At 36.4% G+C, this 24,715-nt stretch overlaps 1 protein-coding gene across 1 annotated transcript; it reads left to right on the top strand.

The window, feature by feature from the left end:
* On the top strand, window positions 1–20,528 carry LOC311590795 (vomeronasal type-2 receptor 116-like; the record flags this gene model as incomplete). The annotated part of the gene is made up of 6 exons (XM_084770054.1): window positions 1–113; window positions 2,644–2,926; window positions 3,741–4,028; window positions 5,395–5,622; window positions 15,731–15,854; window positions 19,579–20,528. 6 exons carry the CDS (start codon window positions 1–3, stop codon window positions 20,475–20,477), a joined length of 1,935 nt encoding a protein of 644 aa, XP_084626180.1. The 3' UTR covers window positions 20,478–20,528.
* Window positions 20,529–24,715: the final 4,187 nt, after the last annotated feature.

Here is a 24,715-nt window from a genome sequence, read left to right as displayed (position 1 = left end):
ATGAATTTGAAGGAAGACAAAGAACTGGACTTGGGGGCAAATTGTGTCTTCTTCATTCAAGCAACCACTGAGAAACTAGGCAGAGAGCATTGGAACAAATATCTGAATAAATTGTAAGTGCTTTTAAAATCTTCCATATAAATATCCTAACACATATTTCATGAGGTATTTGATAAGGATAATAGCAATACTTTGAGTTTCCTGTCCTATTCTCACAGCATGCATACCAAGCGTGAATTATTACTACTTTACAGACACTTTCATTTTTTTCTGCTTTTAATTCTTTTCAGGAGTTAACTGATTTTATTTCTGTTAGGCACCTTATTTAAAGCTGTAGGCTGTCAGAAAAAACATCTCCCACAGTGACCCAAAATATATAGTCCTCCTAATCAAGTTTCCATTATACCATAGCCAGGGATGTATGACTGAAAGCAATCCCATATAGTTCAACAAGTTTTATCCTAAGTGCATTACAGTAAATGACTGTACAGTCTGCTGTATCTCCTAGTGCATGTAGTGTTTGTGTTAGTAGTGTTTGTGCTACACATGGCTCTTGAGAGCTTCCACATAGATACAAAGACACTCTTCAATTCTTTGCATGTGGTCAAACTATGGTTTCTGAAGATGTACTGAGAACGGAAGTAAGAGATCAGGTTACTGGGAACAATGTTCCTGTTGCTCCATACTTACTGGTATAGATTTACAAAGACTAGCTTTTTTATATAACCAAGGTGAGCGCTTCACACTCTTGGACTGTAAAGGATAGATTTGGATTCTTTGAAAAGAGAGGCTATCCCTCATAATGTTTATAGTTTACATCCCTTTTTTTGGTTGGTTGAGTGGCAGTTGTGTCATGTGATAGGTGGCAACACTTGAGAACAGAGAGAGAAACTACTTACTAATTCAATTTTGCCATTATTTAATAACCATACATCTTCTCCCTTCATGTATGAATTGTCTATTTACTGAGACTTCAGTAATATTTACCTCTTTCATTTCTCTTTCAGTAATTTTGCTACCCATAGCTGAATGTTTTAGAAATATAGGATTCATATGAAGTATCTGAATTTCTCAATTGTTTCAAACGCAGAACATTGGACAGCTAAGCTAGGCATGCAGTTGAAATAATTGATGTTTCCCAACATTTGTTGTAGGATATAGTGATTGAAAGCACAAGTGTTGAATCTGAATTCTTTTTTCTGTTACTGAAAATCTCAATGATAAATGTTCTCTGTATAAGTAAAGGATATTCTAATAGAAACTCTTTTTATAAATAAAAACACCACAGAGATACAAATTTTATATGGAAACTGACTGTATTTAATTCTGAGTGAATCATTCAAAATGATGTAGGAAATTTGATGTATATTAGTTAGATAGGGCTTGACACGGAAGACACAGGAGTTATTTTTTTTCTCATAAACAAAACTGCAATATATTATTATTTTACAATTGATATGTTGCCTATTTTAATTTAAAAATTAACATTCGCACCCATTTTTGTATTCTATTTTATAAATACAAATTATGGCATTTACAAAGTTCACTGCAGTTTCTGAATATTCCTGGTTCTCAGTAGGGAGCTACAGTTATGTTGGTGTTACCAGAGAGTTGGTCAAAATAATGTTTTTTGAGACAATTTTTGGCAATGTCTTGGCTGTTCTGCACTCATTTCATAGAAAATGATGTCTTCAATCTAACAGTAATCTGACTGCATCTGCCTCCCTGAGTGCTGTCATTACAAGGCATGTGCCACCACATCTAGTTTAGGATGTCTTCTAGTAGAAAAATTGTGTTACCAGCGTATGCTCAGTGTGAGTACATCATATGTGTGTGTATGGGAAAAAAATAGGTGAATCATCATTGGATGGTGTCTTGGGATCTTATTCTCTGATCTCAGTACCAGAAACAAGTATGTGCATCTGCATTTGAGTCACAATAATCTAGAGCAAACCAGGAATTGTATTATCATATTGTGGCCTAAAATTTTGATTGTCCACACAAACATGTACATACATATTTTTATCAATTATTCTTTAGAGATAATATTTTGCATAACACTAAAATTTACAAAAGGATTTTATTAATCTAGTAGTTAAACTGGAAGAAAAAACACAGGAGATGGAGATGGAAATGAGGTGATTTGTTAAATATATTGCCACTAATTATAAATAAATTTAAGTACAGGAGCCAAAAGCAGCCCCTGATAAGGACTATTGTACACTCCTAATTCTTCCTTTTACTGCCTTAGCTAATTTCATTATAATAACCTAAGACATCTCACAGTCATATATATTTTTATATTGCTCAATAATTTCAAATTAAGATTTTGAGAATTTCTCTTTTGTCAAATATGTGCTCATGTCTTTACCTTCTGAGCCAGCATCCAAAAGCAAGACACAGAAACAGTCTCTGTAGAAGATGTCAAAACCATATATTATCAATGGGAGTCACATTCCCAGAAGTGTTTAAAGCATGTATAATTTCCAGCTTCTTATGTCATTATAATCTCACCACAGAGTACATCTTTTTCAATCTTTGGAGGTGGGAGGAAATACTGTTCAATAAATGATATTTCTTGTATTCATTACAAATGATTAGCTGCTTATATCTGCTCATAATAAACACTGTTTCCTTTTGCAGCACAACACCAGAAAGCCAGCGATTTGCTTTTGCATTGGCTTTTTCCATGAATGAAGTCAACAGGAACCCTGTTCTTTTACCAAATATGTCTCTGCTTGACTACATTGAGTTTGGTTGTAAGACACTGCCACAATTCACCAGTTATATGCGTATGGTCATAAATAATGCTCTACCTAATTATGACTGTACAAGAAACACATTGTGCGCAGTGTTACTTACAGGAACAAGCTGGGAAACAACAGCAACAATACAGACATTCATGACCCTCTTCCTAGGTTACAAGGTGAGAGTTTTTTGGAGTGGGACTTTTGATATCATGTCTCTTGTGGTAGGACTCAGAAATTCTAAGAAGAATTTAAGGAGGAGAATAACCTCATGATTCCATCAATCTATTTGTTAAAAAGGCCTTACTATTTACAGACATGATAGGTCTTCCACCCACATGTCCTTCTTTGAAATAGAGATGAGGGAAGACATAAGAGCTAATTGGTTTCTCTAGAACCCTCTGAAGAGAAATGTGTTTACAAGTTCTTGTATATTCTTGCTGCCTCATGCTATTACCTGTGTCCTAGGTCTTTCTGCTTACATTTGGGCCTTTCCATCCTGTCCTAAGTGATCATGAACAATTTCCTCTTCTATATCAGATGGGCCCTAAGGACATGCCTCTAGCCCTGGCCATGGTCTCCTTCCTACTTTATTTCAGATGGAACTGGATTGGACTAGTCATCTCAGACAATGATCAGGGCATACAATTTCTCTCATATTTGAGGAGAGAGATGGAAATAAACACAGTCTGCTTTGCCTTTGTGAGCATGATCCCAGTCAACATGGAGTTATACATGTCAAGAGCAGAAGTGTATTACAACAAAATCATGACATCTTCCACAAATGTGGTCATTGTTTATGGTGACATAGAGTATACACTAGCTTTGAGTGTAAGAAGGTGGGAATCTCTAGGTATAAAGAGAATATGGATCACAACCTCTCAGTGGGATGCCACTATAAGTAAGAGGGACTACACACTGGACTCATTTCATGGGACTCTTACCTTTGAACACCATCGTCCAGATATTTCAGTTTTCAAAACTTTTGTCCAGACAGTGAACCCTATCAAATACTCTGACAAATACCTGGCAAGCCTGGAGTGGATGGACTTTAGCTGTGAAGCCTTGGCATCTAACTGTAACACAATGAAGAACTGCTCATCCAATGCCACATTGCAGTGGCTAATGGAACACACTTTTGACATGGCCTTTAGTGGTAGCAGTTATGACATATACAATGCTGTGTACGCCTTTGCTCATGCCAGTCATGAGTGGTTATTTCACTACATAGCTCATCAGGAAATAAGCGCATGGAAGAACTCCAATCATCAGTGCTTTAAGGTACTGTTTCTTCTGTTGTATAATATTTGAAGTCATCAAAGACATACTTTTATAAGGCTCTCACAGGCGCCATGCGAGTGCAGTAGAAATGAAATATAAAGCTTTGTAGGGTGAAAGAGGGAGAAAAGGGTAATGGGAAGATACAAATGAGGAGATAACAATTGGGATATAATCTGATTCAATTATTTAAATATAAAAAAGGAAATAGCAGGAAAAAATGTAAAATGTAAAAGCACTAGTGTGTGGTAGGGAATGTTGTTTATGATGCCTATTGACTTTGATACATATGTCGTTTGGTTCTGCAAGTATGTCTCTGTGTTTTGTAGTATACTCTTGAGAGCTATAAAACTATAGTAACATTTTGATAATTTTTAATTTAATTAATTTTTTTATTCTCTTTATATCCTGAGGGTCGGCTATTCGCATTTTATGTCCATCCCCACTACCCTACTCCTCAGAAAAGACGATCCCTCTTACCCACTCACCCAAGCTCATTAAGCTGCATCAGGGTTGAGCATTTCCTCTTCCCTGTGGCCAGGTCAGGCAACTCCACTAAAAAGTAGTGATCATAGAGATCCAACTGAGTCCTAATCTGAGACATCCTGCTCTCTCTTTATTATGGAGCACATATAAGCCTACCTGCCCATTGGCTTTATCTGTGTAGGGGACCTAGGCACAGTCTATGCTTGATCCTCAGTGTGTGTTTCAATCTCCACAACCACTTTGTGCCCTGGTTAGCTTCCTATTTTGGCCTACTTGTGGAACTCTGTTACTCCCAGATATTTCTTTCTTTCCTCCAACTTTTCCACTAGACTTCATACATTTCACCCTGTCTTTGGCTGTGAATATCAGCTTCTGTTTCTATCCACTTCTGGGTGTAGGGTCTCAGAGAATAGCTTTACTAGGCTCCCATGTGCAAGCATGGAAAAATGTCATTAATAGTGTAAGGGTCTGGTTTTCTCCCATGGGGGTGTGTCTCCTGTTGGTCCTGGAATTTTATGGACATCCCTCAATCTCACTGCTACCTTTATCCTTGCATTTTCCATAGGCAGGGTAAATTTTGGGCTGAAGTTTTGTTGGGTGGGATGGTGTTTCCTTCCCTCCACAAATAGTTGTGTCTAGTCTCCATCCATGACCCTTGCTACTAGGACTCTTACCTAGACTCACTCCCACATGCTCCCAGAAGGCCTCCATATCTCTAGGTCTCCAGATTGTCACAGAGATTTTAATTTTATTTATCCAGTTGCTACCACTGAGATTTTGCTCCTGGATATGTTCATTGAATTTACCTTTAAAATAATGTGAGATTACACTGTCTGGCTTCAAGAAAGGGATTGTGCACTAAAGCATGCTATTTCTATTTCAGCTTTATGACATTCTGATGAACATTCACTTCACAAATCCAGTCGGTGACAGAGTAAATATGAACCAAAGAGAAAAACTGCAATGGGAAACTGATATTTTCTATATTTCCAATTGGCAACAAGGTATTGGAATTAAGGTGAAGATTGGAACTTTCAGCCCCTATTTTCCAAATGGCCAAAAGCTCCATTTATCTACAGAGATGATGGAGTGGGCCAAAGGAAGTACAAAGGTACGTTTGAACTGATTGTACTGATTTTCCTGACTAACCAGGCATCAGTGTCATGTGTGCACATTCTAAATTAGTAAAATAAAATAGATTGTCAAATAAGGGATCAAAAGGTGTCCTCTTATACTTTGTTTCTTATTTTTTCTTTTGATGTGATATATTTACTAGTATGTTGAACATTCAATTTCCATATAGTTACATTTAAAATATTAGATCTCTTACTGGTTTTTTGGTTTTTTGTTTGCTGGTTGGTTGGTTGATTTGTTTTGGGTTTTCAAGACAGGGTTTCACTGTGTAGCCTTGTCTGTCTTGGACTCACTTTGTAGACCAGGCTGGCCTCAAACTCACAGAGATCCACCTGCCTCTGCCTCCCTGGGATTAATGGAGTGTGCTACCACTGCCCAGCCTCTCTTTCTAGTTTTTAATATAACTATAACACTGTGTTTTACTACTGTTTTATATTACTTGCTCTAAAGTGAGCAAGTGTTTCTTGTTTCCAATCTTATTACAACACAATGATTTTCCCACTTCTGTGGGACTCTGGCACAGATTTCAAAGATACTGATGTTATTGAAAGGATGGAGCAAAGAAAAAATATCATTCATTTTATTATGTAATACTTTTCAAGCCTTTTTAGATCGAGCTTCTAAATTCTAAGTGCTTACCTATATGAATGTAAATTTTCATGAACCATTTTAGATTTTCTAAGATTTATAACCTTGGTTTTTTTTTCAACTAATTTTTTTCTTTCACGTGTTTATGAATGGTGCATCTGTATATATGTCTATGCAATACTGGCACATGTAATGCATATGGATTCTAAGAAGTTATGCAGGTTCGTGGGAACTTAAGGTGGATTTCTAACCAAAAAATTGGTTTTCAAAATCAAACATGGGTCCTCTTCTTGAGCAATAATTTTTACTGACAATGTAACATCTCTACAGCCCTGAGTCATACACTAGAGAAGAAATTTTTCACCAGAAGAATCTTATTTAACCCCCTGAATTATGATATAGTTCATTCCAATCAATAATGGGGTTTTATTTTTAATTCTCTATATGTGGTGAATTGATAGGAATACAAATGTGGCTTTATCAAAAGAAATTTCACATGATATGTGATTTGTATACTATAGCTATGAATTGTGATGTGGGTGATATTAAGGTATTCACTGGAAATTGCCCAACCCCAAAGGTCATTGAATTTTTAAAAGATTTAATTTCAGGAATGTCTTCAATTTTGATATCAAGTGATATGTCCTATTGCTCAGAAAATATAAAATTTATAGTAAATTATTCTCTTCAGTGTGATGAGAAAAGTCTATCTAAGGGAAAAGAACATATGAGCTGAAGGTGTAGCAACTGAAATATATATCAATTCTGTAAGTAGAAATGAACACTCATTTTTGGTATAACCACATCTTAGTAGAATATTACATAAGCAACCACGGGAAGAGCATACAGAACTCAAAACAATATAAACAATGCTCTGCTACCTATATTCATAACCCAATGTAAAAAAATAACCAAAAATATGAAGATATGGAAATGAATAACATAACTCTAATGTTATAGACTTAAATGAAAGAATGTTCAATGTCATATTAAGCAACAAATTGATAATTATTATAAGAGGATCCAAGATGGCAGCACAGATCATGTTCTATGATCAGAGAGACTGAGCCTAGGGACTGGGTTGAGAGATTCAGAACATCAAAGCTCTAGTATCCTGGGTGAGATGGGTCCACACTGTCTGGAACATGGTGAGTCTGGCCTCAGGCCACATAAACTAGGCCACAAAGACATTGCTGTGTCCCTGTGGGCATGAGCCCAGACCCCAGAGACTGGATGTGTGCCTGAGAGCTCCATCTATACTTTATATCTCTGACTCTGTGTCTGGGAGTAAACACATCTGAATTTTCATCAGAGGCCATCAAAGCCAAAATGGCCTGGGAAGAGGTCTTGCAAACCCTAACACTCTACAGATTAATTCGATTAATATGTCCAGCAAAGTTTTCAATAACCATGGATGAAGAAAAGGAGATATTCCATGAAAAAAATAAACTTAAACAGTACCTTTCCAAAAATCCAGCCCTATAGAAGATGATAGGAGGAAAACTCCAAACCAAAGAGGCTAACTAAAACAAGGAAAACACAGGAAATAGATAACTTCACTTTAGCAAAACAACACCAGATAGACACACTACCACCACATAAATCAAAATATACAACCTAACATTCACTGGTCATAAAAATCTTTAAATATCAATGGTCAATATTCTCCAATAAACCAAAAAATAGACTAACAGAATGGATAAATAAAGCAGACCCAATGTTCTTCTGCATTCAAGAAATGCAACTCAGCCACAAAGATAGAAATTATCTCACAGTAAAAGGTTGTAAAATGTTCTCCTAAGCAAACAGACAGAAGAAAAGAGTGGAAGTAACCATTCTAATATCCAATAAAATAGACTTTCAACCAAAATTAGAGAAAAGACATGAAGAAACACACCTCATACTCATCAAAAGAAAACTCAACCAAGATGAACTCACAATTCTGGTCACCCATGCCCCAAATAAAAGTGCACCTACATTTGTAAAAGAAACAATAATAAAGCTTAAACCAGACATCTTTACCACATACTAATAGTGGGGACTTAAACATTCCCACCCATTAATCAGTGGGTAAGTAATGAAATGAAACACAAGCTAAACTGAGAAGTAATTATACTAAGAGATGTCATGTATCAAATGGGCCTAACAGATATCTACAGAATGTCCATCCAAACACAAAAGATTATACCTTCTTCTCAGCACCTCATGGAGCCTTCTTCATAATTGGCCAAATAGTAGGTCACAAAGCAAGCTTCAACAAATACAAGAAGATTGAAATAATATATTGAATATTATCAGAAAACCATGAAATAAAGCTGGACCAGAACCATAGCAGAGATAACAAAATGCCTACATACACATGGAAACTGAAAAACTCTGTACTGAATGACAACTGGGACAGAGAATCAATAAAGAAAGAAATTATGGATTTCCAAAAACTCAATGAAAATGAAGGTACAACCTATTCAAATTCATGGGATACATTGAAAGCACTACTAAGCAGAAAAGAAGTGCATTCATAAAGAGATTGGAAACAGCTCATACAAGCAACTTAAAGAGACATCTGGAAGTGCTAGGAAAAAAAGAATGAGAAATACCCAAAAGGAGTAGATGGCTGGAAAAAATCAAACTTGTGGATGAAATCAATTAATTAGAAACAAAGGGAACAATTGACAGAATAAACAAAAACAAGAGTTAGATCTTCAAAAAAATTAACAAAACAAAAAAGTAACTATAAGGTAGAGAGGCATTATTCAAATCAACAAAATCAACAGTCAGAAAAGGACAACAGAAACCACAACCACACATCAGAGACAGCAAGATAACTAAAGGCCAGTGGGACAAAACATGATAAAAGCCAAAATAATATGGCATCTCCAAAACAAAGTTATACAAAAGCAATCAGATCTGGAAACTCTCTGACAACTGGAGCAAAGAAAAGGACCTCTAATTCTTCAAAATGAAGATAATAATGGATGAAAGAAATGTAAATCATATAAAAATACAGGAAGATAGAGCCAAACAATTTGGGGAACTTAGGCTGAGACAGAGGCCAGTACAAAGGAAGTTAAGAAATCACGGGAAGAAATTCAAGAAAATGCAAACATTCAGTTGAAGGAAATAAATAAAACAGCTCAGGACCTGAAGATGAAAATGGAAACTAATAAAAGCACAAACTGAGGAAATCTTGAAAAGAGAATTTACAGAGGAAAACAGAACCTGCAGAGGCAAGCAGACCCAACACAGTACAAGACAGGGAAGTAAGAATCTCAGGTATAGAAGATACAATAGAATAACTTGATGGAACCATCAAAGAAAATGTTGCTGACATAAAGCACCCAAGGAATCAAGTAGAGCATGAAAAGATGAAACCTAAGAATAAAAGGAATTGAAAAAACATAAGATGCAAGGATCAAGCCCAAGATACTATTTTCAACAAAATAATAGCAGAAAACTTTGGCAATTTGAAGAAAGAGATGCTTATAAGCATACAAGAGGTCTGCAGTGCACCATAGAGGGTAGACTATAAAAGAAAATCCTGTTGCCACATAATAACCAAAACACAAAATGCACAGAAAATGAAAAATGTTAAAAGCACCAAGAGAAAAAGGCTAAGTAATCTACAATTGCAAACTTACCAGAATCACATCTGAGTTTTCAGCAGAGGCCATAAAAGCCAGAAGGGCCTGGACAGAGGTCTTGCAAACACTAATAGTCTAGACATACCAGTCCAGATGACTATGCACAGCAAAATTTTCTTAACAATGGATGAAGAAAATTAGATAATACATGAAAATAAAATTAGATGATACCTATCCAAAAATCCATTCCTAATGAAGATGATAAGAGGAAAACTCCAAACCAGAGGCTAACTAAACTAAGGAAAACACAGGAAATAGCTACCATTACTTTAGCAAAACAAATCCAGAAAACACACTACCACAACCAACATCAAAATAAAGAACATAACAATCACTGGTCATAAAAAATTTATTTCTTTGTTATTATTATTTAATTATTCAAATTACATCTCAATATAATTACCTTGCTTCTCTCCTCCCATTCCTCCCACTGTCCTTCTTTCACAGACAGAGGGGGACCTCCTCCCCCATATGGTCACAGCCTTTCAAGTCTCATCTTGGTAGCCTTCCTATTCTTTCTCTGAGTACTACCAGACCTCCTCACCAAGGGGAAATGGCTAAATATGGGGCTCCAGAGTTCATGTCAGAGTCAGTCCTCACTCCCACATGACTGAGAATAATGACCTGTCTCTTGCTTATATCTGATTAGGGGTCCAAATTTTACTGTGTATGTTGTCTTGGTTGGTGCAGTAGCTTAAGCAGACACCCTGGTTCCAGATCTGCTGATCATGATGTGCTTCTTGTAGGTTCCTAGGACCCACTGGATCCTTCTATTTCCCTATTCTCATGTACTTTGCTCACCTGGAATCCCAATAGGATGTCCCCTTATCTATCCTAGTCTCATGGTTAGTTAAGACTTTCAGGGGACATCCTTGTTGGGCTAGTGTCCAATTATATGCATGTATACACCATGTGAGTCTTTCTGAGCCTGTGTTAACTCACTCAATATGATCATTCCTAGTTCCATTCATTTGCCCACAATTTTCAGGATTCTCTTGTTTTTAATAGCTGAGTATTATTCAATAGTGCAAATGTACCACAGCTTCTTTAACTATTCTTTGACTGAGCAACATTTAGGTTGTTTCCAGGTTCTGGCTATTACAAATAAGGCTGCTATAAATATGGTTGAGTATATGTCCTTGTGGTGTGGTACAACAACTTCTGGATATATTAAAAGGAGCGGTATAGCTGGGTCTTAAGGGATTCTTAAGTATTCTGAAAAAGAGCCAGATTGATCTCCAAAATGGTTGTACAAGTTTGCGCTCCCACCAGCAATGATGGAGTGTTCCCTTTCTCCACGTACTTGCCTACATGTGCTGTCAATTGAGTTTATGAACTTGTCCATTTTGATGGGTGTCAGATGGAATCACAACATAGTTTGACTAGCATTTCTCTGTTGACTAAGGATGTTAAGCATTTCTCAGCCATTCAATATTCATCTCCTTAGAATTCTCCATTTAGTTCTGAGATCCATTTCTTTATTGGATTATTTGGTTTGGTGGTGTTAATTTCTTGAACTCTTTATATATTTTGGATATTAGTCCTTTGTCAGAAGTAGAGTTGGTGAAAATCTTTTCCCATTTGTAGGCTGTCGCTTTGTTCTCTTGACAGTATCTTCTACCATATAGAAGCTTCTCAGCCTCATGGAGTCCTAGTTACTAATTGTTGACTTTATTGCCTTGGCTCTTGGATTTCTGTTCAGGAAGTTGTCTCCTGTGCTACTTACAGGCTCTTTCCTACTTTCCTACTTTTCCTTCTAACATTGATTGTCTCTGGTTTTATGTTCATGTCTTTAATCCACTTGGATTTGAGTTTTGTGCATGGTGATAAATATGGGTGTCCTTGCATTTTTCTACATGTAGACATCCAGTTATACCAGAAACACTTGTTGAAGATGTTATCTTTTTCCATTTAATAGATTTGGCTTCTTTGTCAAAAATCAAATGTCCATATGTGTGTGGATTTATTTCTGGGTCTTCAATTTGATACCTTGATCAACCATCATATTTTGATGCCAGTACAATGCTGTTTTAATTATTGTTGCTCTATAGTACAGCTTGAGATCAGGTATGGAGATTCCTCTAGAGGATCTTTTATTGTACTGGTTTGTTTTAGGTATTCTGGGATTTTTGTTTTTCCACATGAAACACTTAAAAATGCTGAATGTTAGTCATCAGTGAGAGCTAAATGAAATCACTTCTGACATTCCATCTTACACCCACCACCATGGCTAAAACAAAAAACTCAAATGGCAGCAACTGCTGTCTAGAATGTGAGGAAAGGGTAACACTCTTCCATTGCTGGTGGAAGTGTAAACTTGCACAACCAGTATAAAAATCAATCTGGCACTTTTTCAGATAATGGAGAATAGTGATACTTAAAGCCCTGCTATACCACTCATGGGTATATATGGAAAAATGCTCAATTATACAACAAAGACATTTGCTCAACTATGATTAAAACCACCAGAATCTGGAAACAACCTAGATGCACCTCAACCAAAGACTGTGTAAGGAAACTAAGGTACATTTACACATTGGAATCCTACTCATCTTTTAAAAACAAGGAAACCTTGAAGTTTCCAGGAAAATGTATGGAGCTAAAAATGGTCATCCAATGTGAGGTAACAGAGACCCAGAAATTCAGGCAGGGTGTATATTCACTTATAAGAGGATATCAACTCAAAATTGATGTCCTATGAGAGGCTCCACCCAGGGGTGGTTTAGCACAGATGCTGGGACTTGCTGCTGGACACCTGGTAGGGTACAGAGAGTGGGATGGAATAATTGGAGATTAGACCACTCGTTATCTCTCAGTTTTGTGTACAGTAGACACTGCCTCTGACGAAAACTATATTTCCCCATAATTGATCACTTCCATGTGGTGGGAGGCCCTTTGGAAAACAGAAGGAGAAGAAGGCACCAGGATGAGACCTTATATGCTGTAGCCATATGGTGAAGGAGGAAGTCCCCTGTTGTCAGAGGTCTAGGGGAGAGAAATAGGGGAGAAGAAAGATCATGGGAACATGAAGATACAAGTGAGTAGTAAAAATCAGGATGTAATCTGAAAAAATGATATAAAATTAGGGAAAAATAATTTTGCTGTAGCTGGGCATTAAAAACAATACCTAATTTCATTGGTTCTTATAACTGAGCTTCATCTTACATTCAAATATATATTTTAACTACATCTGTACCATTCACAAGATATACGTCTTTGAACCATTAATTCCATGGGCATCAGTTTATTTTTAATTGGCTTTTGGTCAAGATAACATGCTATATTGAATCCTTTTAAGATAGCCATGATGTAATATTTAAATTATGTAATATAAAAAAATTATAGGAGTTCCCGAAGAATTAAGAATCCGAATCAAATTTGAGAGCAAACAATGAGATGTTGAAAACTTGGATACAAAAAACACTGAGTGAAGAGTTGAAACAAGAAGGCAGGGAAGATACAAAATGTTGTTAAATAATCAAACTAAAATAGGGAAGGGAACAACATAGTAAATCAAATAAAAGCATCAGTGTTCTCACCAAAAGAATATTTCAAGTTGAAGATTGGATGCAAAGACTTGAAAACAAGACATATGAGTTAGAATGATCAAAGTATGATGAAGATAAAACAATAAAGAAGAATGAAATACAGAGTATACAAAGGGCATATGATGAGCAGGTCAATTTCACAAACCATCGCCACAATGAGAGAAAAAGGACAGACTGAAGGCATCTACGTTGTATCCAGTAAAATGTAGCTTTAAATTTCTTAAGTAAAAAACGATCTGTGGCTACACAGAGAGAGCACTTGTTAAGTACTAACCTCTCAACATCAGAAATGGTCCAACTTTGTTTTTAGTTGTTGTTTCTTTGTTTTGTTTTGTTTTTCTGGATAAGGATTCTCTGTGTAGCCTTGGCATGCCAGGGCTCACTTAGCAGAGCAGACTGGTCTCAGAGTCACAGCAATTGCCCTGCATCTGCCTCCCTGAGTGCTAGGATTAAAGGTATACATCACCACAAAAAATGAGCCAGAACTTGATATATATTATTTAATTTTGCTTTGAACCAAGATGAGAATATGGAATGCTTCTATATAAAGCCCCATTCATAGAATAGCAGCACATGAAGAATTGAAGATTCCACTATGGAGGCTCTTAAAGGAGAAGAGTAACAATGATGTGTGTCAAACATTTAGGCACATAATTGTCAAGGCTAGTTACTACACATAGTATTTTGATATCTAATAATAGAAGGATAGGGACCAAAGTTCAATAATGAACATAATTACAAAATTCATGTGCACTGAAACAGAGCTATAAATGATACTTTAAGAACTCCTTCACAAATATAAATATGATGAGCAAAAGTTTCCAATGCTACATAAAGACAACACTAGGATGGCAGAAAGAAAAACATCTATTAGAAAGGAATCAATATCGCAGTAATAACATGCAGAATTAATTAACAAATAATTATAACAAATAACTGAATTGTAGTAGTCACATTCTCTAATGGAAACACAAAGGCAATAAGAATTGCTTATGAGAAAGACAGGTTTCTTGCCTCCATAGGGAAAAGAGAAACTCATTCACATACATGAAGAGAGCTGTTCTATAAGAGTAGTGGAAATGCATTGCTTTAAAGTGTAATATAAACTATTAGAAAATCATCTCTACACCGGCTATGCATTGAATAATCTTGACTAATCACCTACCAAAAGAACTCCGCAACAAAAGAGAAAGATCACTCTCTTAGCAGAACATGACTTCATTCCTGGAATAAAAGCATGACTCAACATACATATATCAATAAGGTTGATCCATCACAAAATTCAACTCAACTATAGAGCGAAGTACTCAAACTGGGAAGGAAGAAACGGACCAATTATCCATGCAGTCCCCAATTTCAATGTTCATTGTCATGCAAATGACCTTCAAGTTCAATATTTTATTTCAACTTAAATTTCTTCAAATTAAATTAAACAAACTTTATTCAAGTGTTCTCATATTCACAGGCCCTGTGGAGCCTGTTGACCTCAGGAAACACTCCACCCTACAGCTCAATACACAGAAATTCAGCACTTTCTTACTACAAATAAACCAGGATTTGCCCACTCACTTCTTTGTCTCTTTATACTCAACTTGTCAAAGTTTACACTGTCAGATTACTGGAGGTCATGTTTGGTTTCTGAGATTCTAGGATAAATTTTCCTGGGTGCATGAGTCTTTTAGTATTACACACCTAATCTGTTGCTGTGATTAAATACTGACCCTAAGCAAAAGGAAGAAAGAGTTGATTTGTCTCACCCATGACTGTCAAAGGAAGACAAGGCAGGGCATCTGTGGATTGGAACTAAATCTAGACCCTGAAAAAGCTCTGTGTACTGACTTGTTCTGCTAGAATTCTCATAGATCCCTGCCTAGAAAGAGCATCTCCCACAGTGGGATGATAACTCATACATAAATTACCACTGAATGAAATGCCTCACAAATATGGGAACAGTCTAGTCTGCTGGACCTAACTTCTCAGGTAATTTTCCTCTATCTTTTTACTGTACTTGGTGTCAACTTGACAATCATTAGCTAGAAAAATCCAGCTGATGTTCTGTAGTGTTTGTATACAGAACACCATCAATTCTTGTTACTTCTTTTCTAGGAATTGGGAAACAACTCAATTTTTCATCAATTTTGTTTCCATATGTTTATGTGCTTGACATTATACAATGTACTAAGTGACATGTGCTCCATCAGTTCGTGTTTATAGAATAAGGTCATTCATAACTCAACAGGCTAATGTAATATATATGGAAGAAGTAGGTGAAAAAATCTGATATGAGCATGTGTCTACTTTTTCTCAGATATTGCCCTCTGTGTGTAGTGCTGACTGTGGTCCTGGATTCAGAAAATTCTGGAAAGAGGGAATGGCCACCTGCTGTTTTGAATGTAGCCCATGCCCAGAAAATGAAATTTCTAATGAGACAAGTGAGTGTTGCTGCTGTACAGAAACCTTCACATTTATCATCATCTCCTACCCACTTTGAGATAAATCACTTGTGAAAAAAAACAGGAGAAAAATTATATATATGTGTGTGTGTGTATATATATATATATATATATATATATATATATATATATATATATATATATATATATATATATATAACTTTCCTATGCAGGTCTTTGTGGAGATACAAATATCAACAATTTCTTAAACAACAGCAAACAATAAACCCTTATGGACACTGTGACTCATTTTCAGATGGCAGAGGAATATTTTGGTAATCAACCTTCAGTTCCATGAATTTTATAGATATTCTTAATGACTTATCTCTTCTAAAACTCTATGTATATACCATTTGACTCATTCTGCTTCTGGGTTAACTCACTCATTATGATCATATCTAGTTCAATCCAATTGTCTACAAATTTCAGGAATCCCTTGTTTTTAATAGCTGAGTAGTATTCCGTAGTGTAAATGTACCACTGTTTCTTTATCCATTCTGCTACTGAGGGACACTTAGGCTGTTTCCAGGTTTTGGCTATTATGAATAAGGCTGCTATAAGCATGGTTGGGCATATGTCCTTGTTGTGTGCTGGAGCATCTTCTGGGTATATTTCAAGGAGTGGAATAGCTGGGTCTTGAGGAAGCCCTATTCCCAGTTTTCTGATATAGTGCCAGATAGAGTTTCGAAGTGGCTGTACTAGTTTGCATTCCCATCAGCAATGAAAGAGTGTTCCTCTCTCTCCACATTCTCGCCAGCATGTGGGGTCACTTGAATTTTTTATTTTAGCCAATCTAATGGGTGTAAGATGGAATCTCGGAGTTGTTTTGATTTGCATTTCTCTGTTGAGAAATTTGAGCATTTCTTTAAGTGTTTCTTATCCATTCAATAGGCCTCTGTTGAGAATTCTCTGTTTGGTTCTGAGCCCCATTTCTCAATTGGGTAATTTGGTTTTGTGGTGTTTAATTTCTTGAGTTCTTTATATATTTTGGAAATTAAACCGTTGTCAGATGTAGGGGTGGTTAAGACCTTTCCCCAGTCTGTAGGCTGTCACTTTGTTCTGTTGACAGTGTCTCCTGCCTTACCGAAGCTTCTCAGCCTCATAAGGTCCCATTTATTAATTGTTGACCTTAAAGCCTAGGCTGTTTATGTTCTGTTCAGGAAGTTGTCTCCTGTGCCAATGTGTTCAGGCTCCTCCCCACTTTTTCTTCTAAGTGACTTAGTGTCTCTGGTTTTATGTTGAGGTCTTTCATCCACTTGTATTGAGTGGAGAGTGGGGTCTGACTTTCACATGCACTCTGGTGCCCCATATTTGACTACATCTCCTGGATGAGAAAGCCAGGTGGCACTCAGAGGAAGGATAGCAGGCTACCAAGAAGAAACTTGATACCTTATGAGCATAACAGGAAGAGGAGGTCCCCCTCCATCACAGTCATATGGGAGGGGAGTAAGGAGAAAATGGGAGGGAGAGAGGAATGGGAGGATACAAGGGATGGGATAATGATTTAGATATAATATGAATACATTAATAAAATATACTTAAAAAGTAAAACTCTATGTAGATTAGATTCTAGTCATGGATCTTTTAAAATGCTTATTTATTCTCTTTGCATGTATTTATGTGCCCCTACATGATTTGTGCACACCACATAGATACAGGATTCCATGCAGTACAGAATATGGCATCAGACGTGCTAGATCCTGTCATGTCACTATTGGGTACCAAATACAAGTTCTCTGTTATATTAATATAGAGGGAAAACATTTCTCTTATAATTATGATAATCTAAGAATTAGGTGGAAGATATTTTGTAATATCCAAGGACCAATTTTCAAATGTCTGATGTTATGTAATTCTAAGTATGGGGGCGGATGATTCTTCAGACATAACGTAGGAAATATGAGGATTCTAGGAATCAGTAGTTTATATACAGCATCCAATTAATGTAATAATATTATAGCTTAGAATAATTGATACAGAAGGAACTTAGTTCAAAATATTATCACCATCTACACACAACGTGTTAGTCAAGATTATTTATTTAGCAGTGACTAAATGCAAATAGTCAATGGATAATTTTTCAAGTATTTTGCCTGTTATTCTATATAACTAACTGAAAGTTCTTAAAGGGCACTAGTGGCAATTGAGATGACCCAGAATCTAAATCTCTTGACACTGGGGCTGACGAACTGAATACATGCCCAGGATCCATGTAGAAGGAGTAGGTATCTAACTCCTAGAAAATGGCTTCTTATATACATGCATTCCAACATACCACATTCTCTAAAATAAACCACATGTGATGAAATTGTTTTCAATGTAAAAGCAAGTAGTAGTAGAGGAGATTTAAATTAATATATTCCACAAAATTACAAAAAACTATTCTTATCACTTTAACTAGGTTTATGTTTTGGAGGAAGGTAGATGCATGTCACAAGTGCAGATGTAGGTGAGAGGCTACAGAAACACATGTAGATCAAGTTACATGCAGTTTTGAGACACCAGACATAAGTACTGGAATTTGAATTCTAATTTTCTGAGAAATATTTATATTCTCTTGACAGTTGAATGAACTAGTTAAGGTGTTTAAAAACATTAACTAGATATATCTATCCATAAATACATTCCTCTACATAAAAATAATGAAATGGCTTGAAGCATATCATCACTTTCTGCAATTATCCAATGACTGGGTGAAATTTCACATACATATATATCAGTTGCCATTCTGGATCGATCTTGCAACTTATGAATGAAGTATTAAGGGAAAATAAAAAATATTGGTTAGCACTATTGGAATCCTTGTGTTATTTTGCTCATGTTGTTTTTCCATGTGTATTTCACCCTTGAGTCCACTCACAGAGTCTGAGTCCCATAGAGATTAAAGGAAGGGAGGAGGAATGGGCTGAATGATTCCAAACAAAATGGAATCAAGATGAAAAATTTTAGTGCTCAGTAAGATCAAAGTTTTCTACTCTCAGTGTTAACAAGTATCATGAGTCTTGGTCCCTATGACCAGATAAGCACAAAACTGAGAACAGTGTTATTTAATATGTTGCAGTTTTCAATCATTAACTCTATATTAATATGTCATTCAACTCTCACTCTCACATACTACATCCTCTTTATAACTCCAATAAAACTCCGATTCACAAGATTTCTTATTACTTCTGCATTCACACACAAAATAATATAAACCACACATACAACCTGCTCATTACATTTATGTGAGTGTGTTTGGGCTACTGAATTGAACCTCAAAATATTACAACAGGTCATTTCCCACTAGAAGGCAGAGTCTTTTTCTGTCAAAGAGGCAATAGTGATAAAACAGTCAACAACCTCAGGACACAATGAACATACAGAATTTGTTATTTTAAAATACACTCAAGTACACTGTCACTAATTAATTTACCTTTCCTGAACTCAAGAGTCTAAGTCATTTAAGTATAACATGAAGAACAATGTAGAAAACTGTACTGACAGAAAACATTATAAATGATATCATCAACAAAATTCAATAAACATAGAAATGATTGCTTTTTCTTTAAAGAGAATGAGTATGATCAAATAAAAACACTGCTGTGCAACGCTGTCCGTGAGTTACAAAAACAGTATTAAAATGTGCATACTGCAACGTTTCTCTAATATCCTATCAATAAAATGCTGAACGCTACTAATAAAACCTCCCTTTTTCCATCAGATGTGGATCAATGTGTGATGTGCCCAGAGGAGCAGTATGCCAACCCTGAACAGAACCACTGTATAGACAAAGCTGTGGTCTTTCTGAGCTATGAAGATCCATTAGGTATGGCTCTTGCCTTAATAGCCCTGTGCTTCACGGCATTCACTGCTGTGGTTCTTGGGGTCTTCGTGAAGCACCATGACACTCCTATTGTAAAGGCCAATAACAAAACCCTCAGCTACCTCTTACTTCTATCACTCATGTTCTGTTTCCTCTGCTCCTTGCTCTTCCTTGGACGACCAAACACAGCCACCTGCATCCTGCAGCAGATCACATTTGGAGTTGTATTCACTGTGGCTATTTCCACAGTTCTGGCAAAAACAATCACTGTAGTTCTGGCTTTCAATCTCACAGGTACCAGAAGAAGGATGAAGTATATCCTAATATCAGGGGTACCTAATTACATCATTCCCATCTGCTCTCTATTCCAAGTGATTCTGTGTGCAATTTGGCTAGGATCTTCTCCTCCATTTGTGGATATTGATGCACACTCTGAACATGGCCATATCATCATTGTGTGCAACAAGGGCTCAGTTACTGCATTCTACTGTGTCCTGGGATATTTGGCCTGCCTGGCCATGGGAAGCTTCACTATGGCTTTTCTGGTGAGAAACCTGCCTGACACCTTCAATGAAGCCAAGTACCTGACATTCAGCATGCTGGTGTTCTGCAGTGTCTGGATCAGCTTCATCCCTGTATATCATAGCACCAAGGGCATGGTCATGGTTGCTGTGGAGATCTTCTCCATCTTGGCATCCACTGCTGGGATGCTGGGATGCATCTTTGTTCCTAAATTCTACATAATTTTGTTAAGGCCAGAAAGAAATTCTATCCAAAAGATCGGGAAGAAATTCTAGTCCGAAACTCAGTATATGAACTAATACTTACAAATAAATGGGTCTACACAGCCACGAAGTATACGGTTGCAATACAATATCTATTTGCTATTAGAATGACTCTCACACTTTTTTCTAATGGTGATGCTAGTCAGTATCTTATCTACTAATGTTATCTACCTTTTTCATATAATCATATGCTAAACCTTTCTTCTTTAGAGATTTATGTTTTTGGCGTGTGTACAGTGCAGAAAAGTCTTTTCTGCTCTAACATAAAAAAATTTAACAATAAACTCCAAGTATTCTTTAACACTTGGATGAATGAATGACATTTTTTACAGTTCAATAGTGAGAGTAAAATGCAAGGAAATTTTGGAGAGTGAACAGTTGTTTACAGATGAAATTGAAACAATGTCCCTCTTACAGGGGGATGGTAAAATACACCTAACAGTATTATATGAGTTAAATGAATATTACCTAGGATAGAGAGTAATGTCTTAATTAACAAATAAAAAAGTTACAAAGATGGATTGAAAGCTTACTAGTTAATAGTATGACTTTCAGTGGTAGAGGACCTGATTCAATATCCAGTCCAGTCATGAGAAAATGATTATTCCAACCACCTGTAACAATATCCAAACAGAAAATCCAACTGATGCCTTCTTTTGGACACCATGTGCATGTGAACTCATAGGTGTACACAAAAATATTCTAAGACACACACTGAAATACATACATGTACATACATGCACACAGATATGTTAGTGAGTCAGGAACTGTCGAGAACTTGCTTGCCCTGTCTTGGCAGAGTTTTGCCATCAACTTTGCTTCCATGCAGATTTACCCACTTTTGCGCAGAATTCTGTCCTTGGCAGAATGAGGCAGAAATGGGACTTTTTGCCCAATGGCAAGTTGCAGCATTTGAAACCATCTCCATAAAGAGGTTCTTTGGTGTTCATCATCTTCTTTGAGGTAGACTGGGTATTGTCAGTGTTTAACCTGTCTTGTTCCCAAAAATCTTTAAAATAATAAAAATATCTTTACATGTCATATTCTGTGGATCTTTGGGAGATTTCAAGACATTATCTAATGATTTTACCACATATATCTATAGAATCATATCTATCTGTTTAATGTAGGACATACATAATTGTGTTAAAAAACAGACTTATAATTGACATGAACATGATTTGATCAACTAACAATTAGCTTGTACCAATTATCTTAAACAAACTGCAATACCAGTTTTAAGGTATTAGAAATAGACCGCGTAATCTACTTGAGTAGAGTGGATATAATACCTCATATTACAGTAGAAATTATATATATATATATATATATATATATATATATATATAATCTTTGAAGAATAATCTTAAATTTGAGTTCTATGCCAAGGTAGACAGAGTGGACATAGCAGGACGGAACAGCCACAGTAACATGATCTTTTAAAAATTAATTCATTCATTTTACAACTCCGTTCTTATGCCATTACTTGTATCCTCCCATTCTTCCCTCCCTCCCACTTTCACCCTATTCCTCTCCCCTAGATCTATGATCAAGGGGGATCTCCTCCCCCACTTTATGTTCATAGGCTATCAAGTCTCATCTTGGTAGCCTGCTTATTCTTTCTTTGAGTGCCAACAAGGCTCCCCACCAATAGGAGGTTGGAAATTATGGGGCACCACAGTTCATGTCACAGTTAGTCCCTGCTCTCCACCCAACCTTGGAGAATTCCTGTACTTTGGCTAGATCCAACTAGGAGTTCAAAGTTTACTACTTGTAATGTCCTCAGTGAGAGCAATAGTTTGAACAGACTCGCCCTTGGGACCTGATTTTCCTATTACAAGGTTCTTCTTGTAGGTTTTTACGATCCTCTGGATCCTTCTATTTCCCAATCTCCTATATTTTTCTTACCAAGAATCCCAGTGTGATGTCCTCCCATGTATCCCAATCTCCTGGTAAGTGAAGACTTTCATAGGCCATGCCTTTTGGGCTAGTGCCTAATTATAAGTGAGTATATACCATATAATTCCTTCAATTTCTGGGTTAACTAATTCATTATTATCTTTTCTAGTTCCATCCATTTATCCACAAATTTCAGAATTTCCTTGCCTTTAATAGCTTAGTGTTCCATCATGTAAATGTACCATAGTTTCTTTATCCATTCTTCAACTGAGGGACATTTAGGCTTTTTCCAGGTTCTGGCTATTATGAATAAGGCTGCTATGAAGATGGTTGAGCATATGTCTCTGTTGTGTGGTGGAGAATTTTCCGAGGATATTCCAAGGAGAGCAATAGCTAGGTCTTGAGGAAGACCAATTTCCACCTTTCCGAAGGTTCACCAGATAGATTCTTCAAAGTGGTTGTACAACTTTGCATTCCCAGAAGCAATGAAGGAGTGTTCCTCTTTCTCCACATCCTTGCCAGCATGTGGTGTCACTTGAATTTTTGATCTAAGCCATTCTGATGGGTATAAGATGGAATCTCACAGTCGTTTTGACTTGCAATTTTGTGATGACTAAAGACATTGAGCATTTCTTTAAATGTTTGTCAGCCATTTGATATTTCTCTGCTGAGAAGTATCTGTTTAGTTCTGAGCACCTTTTCTTCTTTTATTTTATTACACATGTATAAAACAAACGACATACAGCAGGGAGAACCATGTGACAGTCATAAGAATAATGAGTTCTATATATGTTACATTCATGGTGACTTGGCCATCTGCATTCGTCTCGTTTGACATAAGTGTTTTTCCTGTCTTGTTGGGTCTAGATTTCCAAATGAGATTCAATATCTATCTTATCTCAACTCTAATAGCTTAAATTCTTTATCTTGATCTAAAATGATCAAGAAGAGCCCCTTTTCTTAATTGGGTTATTTGGTTTGTTGGTGTTTAATTTCTTGAGTCAGTTCTGTATTTTGAATAATAGACCATTGTCAGATGTAGGGTTGGTGAAGATCTTTTCTCAGTCTGTAGGCTGACGCTTTGTTCTGACACTGTCTCCTGCCTTACAGAAGCTTCTTAGTCTCATTAGGTCCCATTTGTTAATTGTTAACCTTAACACCTGGGCTGTTGGTGTTCAGTTCAGCAAGTTTACTCATGTGCCAAGGTTTTCCAGGCTCTTCCCCACTTTTTCTTCTAAATGATTCAGTGTCTCTGGTTCTATGTTGAGGTCATTGGTCTACTTGAACTTGAGGGAAATGGACAATTTTCATGAAGGATTCCACTTGCTACTCCACAAAATAGAAATGGATGGAACACCCTCAAACTCCTTCTATGAAGTCTCAGTCACTTGGATACCTAAATCTCACAAAGATCCAACAAAGAAAATTTCAGACCAATTTCTCTTATGAACTTTGGTGCAAATATACTCACTAACATACTCTCTAACCGAATAGAAGAGCACATCAAAAACATCATTCAACAAGACCAGGTAGGCCTCATTCGAGGCATGCAGGGATTTTTAAAATATGGAAATCCATCAATGTAATCCACCATAGGAACAAATGGAAAAACAAAACACATGATCATCTCCATAGGTGTAGAAAAAGCATTTTTAAAACTCCAACATCCATTCGGGTTTAAAGGTTTAGAGAGATCAGTGATACAAGGCACACACCTGAACATAATAAAGGCTATATGCAGCAAGCCAATAGCCAACATCAAATTAAATAAAGAGATACCTAAGGAAATTCCTCTAAACACGGGGACTAGGTAAGGCTACCCACTTTCTCCATGTCTCTTCAATATAGTTCGTGAAGTTCAGGCCAGAACAATATGACAACAAAATGATATCCATGATTCCAAATGGGAAAGCAGGAAGTAAATTATCCCTTTTTGTACATGATATAATACTGTGCATAAGTGACCCCCAAAATGCCACTTCAGCAAAGTGGCTGGATACAAAATTAACTCAAAAATGTCAGTAGCCTTCGTATATACAAATGACAATCAATATAGCAACAAGCAATATAAAATATCTATGAGTAACTCTAACCAAGCAAGTGAAGCACTTGTTTGAAAAAAAAAATTCAAATCTCTGAAGAAGGGGATTGAAGATGACATCAGATGATGGGAAGATCTTCCTTTTTCGTGGATTGGGAGAATTAACAGTAAAAATGGACATCTTACCTGTAGCAATTTACAGATTCATGTAATCCATATCAAAATGCCTACACAGTTTTTTAAAGACACTGAAAAATCAATTCTCAACTTCATATAGAAAAACAATAAACCCAGAATAGCTTAATCAATC

The sequence above is a fragment of the Acomys minous genome (genome assembly GCF_964271855.1).
Source record: "Acomys minous genome assembly, chromosome: 20".
In the NCBI taxonomy this organism is placed as follows: Eukaryota; Metazoa; Chordata; class Mammalia; order Rodentia; family Muridae; genus Acomys; species Acomys minous.
The sequence above is the reverse complement of the archived record's forward strand: the minus strand, read 5'-3'. Positions and strand labels throughout refer to the sequence as shown.